The sequence below is a fragment of the Diplotaxodon limnothrissa genome, linkage group LG23, assembly GCF_057381915.1.
Source record: "Diplotaxodon limnothrissa isolate DT_005_m linkage group LG23, D_limnothrissa_male_GT1.1, whole genome shotgun sequence".
NCBI classification, from domain to species: Eukaryota; Metazoa; Chordata; class Actinopteri; order Cichliformes; family Cichlidae; genus Diplotaxodon; species Diplotaxodon limnothrissa.
The window spans coordinates 13,786,743-13,795,855 of NC_140617.1; the positions used below are offsets into that span (position 1 = coordinate 13,786,743).

Below are 9,113 nucleotides of genomic sequence, written 5' to 3' on the forward strand. Positions count from 1 at the left end.
ATACAGAGTTGAGACATGTGCAAAACAGTGGCATTACTGTACAGTATGGAGTGCTTGGTTTCATGGTTTGGTTTGTGTTTTGTTTCATGCCAGCAATAAAAGCTGTGGTTTTCAGTTACATTTCGTCTCGGAGTCCTGCATTTGGATCCACATTTCCACCTGCCCGCACACAGAGCCCTGACAATATGGTGAGAGAATATATATTTGGATACAGAGTCCCACCACTTTCTCATTTTATCCTATAAATTTGGTCATTTGTGTATGAATTCCTGAGTCATGTCCATAAACATTTTTTCTAAGGGAACATGTCTTCTTTTGAAAATCTAGCCAGTTCATTCTTGAGTGAGCATTTGTGCCACATATGAAGAAATTCCCTGAAGGCACTATACGAGTGAGACAGAAGAACCACATAAAACCAAATGCCCTCCGTCCATGGTTATCACCAGAATGAAAGCATAAAACAGGTAATGAGCCCCAGCTGCTTGGAATATAAAAAAATAACAGTCTGCATTGTTGCCCTAAAGCCACAGATAAAGGGACTAACTTAGACTATTAATGGCCAGCTGAGCCGATCAATAGCAGATCAAAGCTATCAGGGAGTCATTTCCCTCAATCCGTAAGAGAAGAATACTTTCTGGGAAGATGCAATTAGATGTGAAATGAAAGAAGAACAGCTATCTTTAGATGGAGGTAGATTGGCAGATACTACAGCAAACACAGATGCTACTCAGGGAATGAAGACTAGACAAAGTGCCAGTGTTGAACAGCCAATCTGCAGTTCCTCAATCATAGAAAACGCTACAAGCTCAGTCTCCAGCTACTCAGTTTTAATGATTCACTTTTAGAATAGGAGGCGGTGGGACAGGCTGAAATCCCAAAACAGCAGCTCCACTTTACATTTAAAGACTCCAGAGATTTAAAGCTGTATTTATCCTTTACATTATTTTAGTTAATGACAGTTTTAGTCAAATTAGTGAATCTCAAAGGAGATGATGAGGAGTTAAATCAAACCCAGCGAGACCTCGCCTGTTCTGTTCCACCCATCACTCACTTGACGCCGTCTAGTCTTACACACTCTTGCACAACATGAAAGATTTTGTTTTGACTAACTTTGGAGATGGCAGTGGATTTAAAGTTGTCTAGGAATGACTTTTGCAATACTGATTAAACATGTTTGTAGGTGAAGCATCAAATTATCTTTCAAAACAAACTAATGTGGATCATCTGGTCTCAGGTGTTGTTTTTGCAGAAGGTGGGTTTGTCTCGGTTTATCTAGAACTCTCAGTAAGATTTTTGACTGAACACAATGTAACCTCCATCGTTTCAGTTTTATTGTCTTTATCTTCACTAACCCCCCAAAACAGAGCCACATTCAGTTTTCTGGCTCCATTCAATTCTAAAGTTATAGCAATGCTCCATGTTTGTAGGAATCTATAAGTCAGAAGATGATCTCTGGTATCTATGAATTTTACATTTTTAAACTTACTTTCTTTCAGATGCTCAACAACTTATTGTACAGCCCCAGTAACAGGTCAAATGGGAATATGAAATCTGACACTGGTTTATAGAATCAGTAAAAACTAAGCAAGCTTGTCATTTCTAAGTATATTGAAATATTGATTTAAAGAAGGTGAGTGGCACCTTCCTTTCTTCTGGGGCTCTATTTTAAACTCAAAGCACTGCAGTGCAGAAAGCAGAGCGAGCTATAACTACTCAGAGGGGAAAATTTCTGAACAGGGAAGTTACTTTTAATCACCTGTAGGTGTTTTCTTTAATTAATTAATTTATTTATTTTAAATCCCATGAGTCAACTTCACTCCCACCACTGAAAATTCAATAGATTATTAACTATTCCTACTACTAGACCGGCAGGGGTATTTTGCAGCTTGAAATTACGGTGCTAAAGCCGGATAAATATAGATTTTTATTTTTTTTTTGTTTGCAAAGGTGTTACATAAAGGTTTAAGGAGCTGGAACATTTGTGACGACAGGAATACAACAAACAAGTCGACCCACGCTAAAAGCACACATTCTCCACATATTTCATCTACAACCTCCTCTGATTCACAAAGCGAGAATTTCCCATCAGCTGATAAATGTATGAAACCCGGATTTGCCAACGTTTGAATCAGCTCTGAGGCCATTTACTGCATGGCTACCATTTACATTCAAATGTTTTATATTCTCTATACTCCTGGCAAGAATGAGCCTCTTGCATATTTTACCTTTATAGTATTTATGGCATATAGCATACAGTAAAAATCTTTCCTACCATAAATGTCTCTGTCTGCTTCCATAGATTTTCAAGTTTTTTGCAGGAATGGTACCAATTTTATGGCGAGGACAATGAAAAGTTGTGTAACATAAGTTTTTTTTTTTGTTTGTTTTTTCACATCATTGGTGCAATTCTAATCACTACATTCGCTCACTCAAATGTTTTTAAAATATTCAAACATCTACAAACCAGATGTTTATTCAGATTTACTTTGAAATTGAAGCATGGCAACAAAAAGGGATGAAAAACAGCGTGACTATGATGACTTCAATGTAGTCTGTTGTTGAAAAAAGCACCACAGAGTCAGCAGCTGATTTATATTTCTGTGTTAAAATGATATCAGCAGACTGTAACACATAATTCACTCAAATGTGCACTATTGAAAGAAGCAACAGAGAAGGATGTACTAAATAAATGCCATTTGCTCATATAGTTCATGTTCTTTACTAAATTTACTAAAAATGTTGAAAGGAATGACATAAGAAACATTTTAGAAGAAAATGTTCTTATAAGAACACTTTTAGAATAGCATATCATGGATAAAGGAAAAAGTATAGATAGGATAAACACCAACAGAGGCATTAGGAAAGTATTCCTGCTTAGAATAATTAAGAAATTGGTTAATGAAATTCCCCATTTGTTCACATAAAGGTCAAGTGGTTGAGTGTTAAAGATACACAAAATCAGAAATAATAAATATTTAAAAAATACCATGAAATTGGTGCAAATAGAAGCCATCAAACCAAGAACAGGAGCCAAAACTGAGCCACAGGCAATAAAGCTAAAAGAAAAACAAAAAAAACAAAACATTACAGTGGTTTGACTTGCCTGTTCTTGCTACAGACTTTTTTGCACTACCTTCTGCTTGTCATTGTGCAGAGTATGCACAACAAGCTGCATGTTATTGAAACGTGAGAAATACACGGTTTGTGGTTTCAGAATCTGAAAGTGAGAAATTGTTGGCTGGTGTATGGCAGTCTGTTGTGAGCCTAACCCCAGAGTTTCATTTGCTCAGAAAGCTGTTTCCTAGAGACATACTGATTGATGCATTAGACAACTAACTGAGCCCTACTTTGGAACATGTCAGTCCGGTGATTCAGGAGTATTTTGAAGCCAGCGCTGGTTTGTACAGTGGTAATCTCTGTGCAGCAAAGGGTAGAAGATGGCCTTTTGATTCAGTGAGCAAAAGCTCATGGCGGCCAAGAGGATGTGTCTTCCAAATATATTCCCATCTGTTTGTCTGGGGTGAAATGAAGCATTCAGCCAGGGGATTAGCTCCAAACAATTGCCTTTTACAAAGTACCATGTAGTATTGCTCCTGTGAAAAGACGCCTAAGGCACAATACTCATAGCCCAATAAATGCAGATCAGTAATCTGAGGTGTTCTAACAAAGACTTGGTTGATTGCACTCAGGCTGGAACGGGTAAAAAGCGGTTGCCACCAGGAGTGTGGGTGCGCATACTTGGAAACAGCTGATTGGCCTGCTTAAAGCCCTCAGCTTTGTCAAGGAAATGTTTAGCCAACCTTCTTTGTGCACGGAGTGTAAAACACCTAAAGAAGTATGGCTTCCTGACAGCTCATTTCACATTCTGCCTCCTGCTTCCACCCACTTAATGTAGAGCCTCCACCTCTCTGACGTTAGTGGATTCTTTTATGAAAAACAGCACATCGTGCCATCTTTCCCTTTATAGACATTTTTCAGCCACGTCCACCATTATGGGGCCTTCACTGTACACAGGGACTCTCAACTCAAAAAGAACAATAAGGGGTGTTTTTTTTGTGACATACTTCAGTCCAGTTGTGTATATTAATAAAAGATAGCGGCTGAGCTGATGGGATTCACGCCCGCCTGGGCACCAGCTGCAATTATAGTCGACGTGTCAGAGACACGCAGCTCCACCGGAGATGAGGCTGCCGCTGCTGCTGTCTGGATGGTTGACAAATAAAGTCCCCTCGCACTGATAACAGGAACACACTTAACTCCACAAGAATATATGTACAGACCTGCTGGGTCTCCAGTGGAATTCAGAATCAGGATGTTTCCTGAATCAGAATGGGTATTTGGGAGGGGGGGTCAACATGACTGGTCTCCACATATTAAAAGCAAAGAGTCTATGTTACTGTATTTGACAGAAAACTATTAATTTTCCTTTTATATCTGGCCATTTCATAAAGAATGTCTTTCTTTAAAAGTAATTTTATTAAAAAAATTATGCCCTTTCATTGGCACACTCTTAAGCTTTTTTGGGTAAGAAAACCCAAAGAATGAGACCAACTAAAGTGCCTTTAGACCACAACAAAGTTGCTATGTTATGGCAAAAATCTTAATCTAGGCTGCAAAAAAGGGCCATAACAGACATGCTAACATCAGCCAAAAGAAATAGTTGGATTTGATCCTGAAAACTATAATCTTCCCAGCAAGTCCTGGTCTGACCCCTCCAAGACATGCCTGAAACACCTCGCATAGGAAGTCTCCATGAGGTATCCCAGTTAGATGCCCAAATAACCTCAACTGGTTCCTTTTGATGGGAAGGAGCAGAAGTTTTACTCTGAGTAGTAACATAGATCGGCCGGTAAATTGACAGCTTTGCTTTTAAGCTCATCTCTCTCTTCTTTACCACAACAGATTGGTCCCAATCCATCTTCAATCTCACGCACCTTTTCCCCTTAACTAATGGACACGACCACCAGATACCGAAACTCTTCCACTTGGGGCAGTAACTTGCCCAGAGTGGGAGCTCCACGCTCAGTGATTCACTTGCAAAGATGTAATCTTGAAGCCACCAAAGTAGACACCACAGGTCACAGGTCGGGCTATATAGAAGCTAACTTGGTTTTATAACAACTCATTGGCAAAATCTAACTTAAATTAAAATCAGATTAATGATCCAGCACTACTGACATGGCTGTTTTACAAACATTTATCTTGCTAATAAAAGTTTGCAGAAGTCGCCTTAATCACCTGAAAGTGAGCAGTTGTTATAGAAAATGCTGAGTCTAAAATCCTTTATTATGTATCGCAGGAGCTGAACACAAAACCCAGCAAATCCATTGGTGTGCATGTGTAGCATAAAATAAGTTTCACCGCAATAGAGCAAACACAGAGAAATGCTGCTAAATGCAGTCTTGCTGTTCGTCAGTGAGTAAACACCCTACAACGGCATTTATTAAGACCACGTGTTGGTGAGCAATGACTTCAAGCTGTAACAACAAGCTGAACAATTAGGAAATTTAATTACCAAGTGGCCCACTTTGCTTAGGATAAGAAATGTCCTTTATCAATAATTCAGGCCTATTGTTAGTTAGTTTTAGTGTATGTTCATGTACAGGGATTTTTCCTGGCTCAAACAGACCTTCGTTTGTTACCTTACGTTTTAGAAATATTTTGTGTGCACACTGTGAAAAATGATCCGCAATTCTAACAAACAAACGAGAGATAAACGGATAAACAGGTAAAACACTTACAGTGAGATGAGATGCAATGATTGCTTGCCATTTTTGCTTGCTTGCCTTCAGTAGCCTCTTTTATACAAATCTTATTTGAACTATGAATCAATATGGGTTACACAAGCCTCAAATTAAGTTTTATACAGCACACAAAGAGATAAAAATAAAGATTTTATTTGTATTCATGTCTAAAACGAATAAATTTACTGGATAAGACATTATGTCTCTCAGTGTGACCATAATTTGAAATGTCAAAAGAATCAGACGGCTTTGTGGTTGGGTAAATACAGACAGTGCACTCCCTGATATTATGTTTATCCAGCCAAATAAATCCCCTTTGGCTTGTTGCTTGGCACTTAATGTCATAAAATTGCCCAAGAGGAAAAAGCTAACTAGCAGGCGTATGTTTGTACATTTTATATAAACTGCGTCTAATTTACTTTCATTTGCTGACGAGAGCACTGCGAGCCGACTGAGCAGAATGTGCTGTTGGTTTTATAAGCTAAAAAGGGAAATCTGAAGCATCACAATGCTTTGAAATCACTTGTAATTATCATTTTTCTCATTAGGCGCACACCGCTGGTGCCTCGTGTAGGACAGTACCAACAAATTCTAGATCCAAGGCACTACAGAATAGCTGGACTCATAGATGAAAACACTTGTGTCAGTTGTTAACAGAGGGGGCTCCTCATAGACTGCATGTAAAGATGGATGCAGAACCTACCAAGCATTGTTTTCTAATGGCCAACAGGGGGCAATTGGCCCTTACCTCACCTTACCTATGACCTAGTTTAACTTCAAGTTGCTAAACTCTTTCCCCCCGGTAAAGGTGATATTTGTCAACCTTACCAGTACCCTTAATGACGAGTTTTGACACCTCAGTATGTATCAATAAAGATCTGGTTTAGCAACCATTAGAATAGGTTCTGGGTTTTTCCACAGGTAGTATGAGTATGCTGTATAGGCGGAGATCACCCCCACTAATTCCTAAACACCAGTGCTTTTGTTCTGGAAGTAGACCTGAAATATGACAGAAAGTACTCAGTTCAGAAAAGAGAAACAAGGGTTAGCTGTAAAAGGGTCCAACGGAATAGAATTAAAGTGGCTCTCTTTGTTTTTCTCATTCACTGTTTCTTTTATTTATAAAATATATCCATACATTTTCTTATTAATTGCAGTTTTCAATCATTTTAATTTCTAGGAAGAAGTCAAATGAGCTGTTATTGTCACAAGTATCTCCATCAAGGCTTTAGTAGAGTTCCACAATGACAGCCTAACTGAATATCATAATATTGAGTTCACGATTATTTAACACAATTGTTGATTGTGATTGATGATTTTGGTGAAAAAAAATTATCATAAACGTCCCTGCAGACAAATGAGATGTTTATCCACCTGACTTAAGTGCATCTGCTAGAGCCAAAAAAGAATCTTTCACATAATTCATTGTACCTGCGTGATGGATGGTAATAAAACTCGACAGCTGTGAGATCGCACTCTGTTTCTCCTCCGTGAGGAGGTAACATCTTTTGTCCGGTTTGCTGACCCTTTCCCAGAAGTCTTCATTATTCACAGTGGTTGCTGGACACATATACAAGTGCTGCACAGTGGACGACTTACGTTAGCAATCACTGCATTGTTTTTCTTGGCCTTCGTTATTTAGCAGTTGGGAGTGCGTTTTCAGGCAGACAAATAGAATGGAAAGGTGTGTATGTAAATATAAGCATATATTTAACCTCATAGGTTTTGATTTGTTGTTACTAAAGCCTCAAATAATATATAATAATAAAATGCAAAATAGCCTAAGCTTTAAAATGCATTTTCATGTCTAGCATTAGGACTACATATAATATATATATACACATGTAATTGTACATGTAATTGTTTGTACATTTGTGTTTTTAACGGATTTTTACATAAAATGACTGTATAAAAAATGTTATATTATCTTTCACAAATAAAGACACAGTAAAGACATTACAACCACAAATAGAGAAACTGAAAGTATTTCTTTAGAGCTGCTGAAATAGCTTGGTTGCTTCAGGGTTAAATGACATAATGTCCTATTAGTTAGACACAGTAATAAACATGGCACATTGCTGTAAATGAAGCATTATTCAAGCTAATGCATGATCCCACTGTACTGGGTAATCAATATGACCTGCTGGAGCCCTGAACTGTGACTAATGTGGTTCATTGGGCTGATCAAGACCATAAAACGACCTGCCCTACTCAGAAGACAAAACCCAGACATTCAGCTCATGTCTGAGGGAGCTCAGCTGTGTAATCCTGAGGAAAACAACCTCAGACAAGGAGAAGCTTTGGACTCTGATGGTTTAGGATGGGGGGGAAATATGCTATTTAGTGTGAAATAATAATGACTGAGCAGGTCATCATACACAGACACACAAACTTGGTCCCAGCCTCATCAGGCAGGCAGGCTGGAACAATACCAGGGCAGAGACTGCAGCCACGCAAGTTATCTCATCGCCACTGACAACCTGGGTGTGTCTCAGCACACAGGAATATTTGCCAACTTGTACCATCCCCAGCAGCATCAGACCTCAGACCTGAGGCTGGTACAAGCCTCCCTGCATGCATTCAGCCGGCACTCCATCCGAAGAGCTCGTTTCAGGTTTAGTGCTTCAGTTATTTTACTTTTAAACTTAAGAGCCAGAGGGACAATTCACACACTCCCGACTATTGTGCAAAGCCTCACGGGCTGCTAATTTGATTAAAATCTCCTCCCCACGCTCCGCTCAGACATTTTTTTTCTCCTTCCTGGTGCTCAGTTTAAGTCCTAAAACTCCACACAGTCGCCCTGTCACCAGGCTAAATCAAGCTCTGCTTCCTTCTGAAACATGAACTTGCCGACCGGCCCCAGCAGCAGCAGCAGGTGCACCGAGCCACTACATCAACTTCTACAGAGAATTAAAGGCGTCCTTACCACTCTGCTCCCCGAGAAAGACGAGTTTGAATTTTCTTAAAGGATTCCCAAAGTCACTGCCCACGGACATTTTGAAGAGGAGGAAGAAGAGGGGGGGAGTACGGACTAGGTGTAGTTGAGCGCGTTCCCACTCGAGTTCTGAGAAGATGTTGGATGGAAAAGGCGGAGGTGCTGCTTCCCGTTCACTCTCTCTCTTCGTGATGAGGACACACACACATACACTGCTGCTGTACCGCTCCGTGACGCTTTGGCTTTTTTTTTCTCTCCCCCCCTGTGCGCATGCGTGGTACCGTCTTCGTGATATAAAATGACGTCATGGGCCTCGGTGTGTAGAGAAGGTGCTGCCGGGCGCCGCTTTGATGTTTTCAGGGTTCAGCACGAAGTTCGAAGACACTGGCACGCGCTCCGTGCGCGCGCTAACACTTTACAGCACTGCAGCTCTG

General features: G+C 39.8%; 1 protein-coding gene across 3 annotated transcripts in view; it reads right to left on the reverse strand.

Moving 5' to 3' along the window:
- rab6ba (RAB6B, member RAS oncogene family a) overlaps window positions 1-8,848 on the reverse strand; it is a 63,933-nt gene extending 55,085 nt beyond the window's left edge. For 2 of the 3 annotated variants that reach the window (XM_085347227.1, XM_085347226.1), the window contains exon 1: window positions 8,671-8,848. In XM_085347227.1, the coding sequence (XP_085203353.1) occupies window positions 8,671-8,740 (70 nt within the window). In that variant the 5' untranslated portion in view covers window positions 8,741-8,848. The remainder of the gene's footprint in view (window positions 1-8,670) is intronic. The other variant, XM_085347225.1, reaches the window with a different exon arrangement.
- Between the last annotated feature and the right edge of the window lie 265 nt (window positions 8,849-9,113).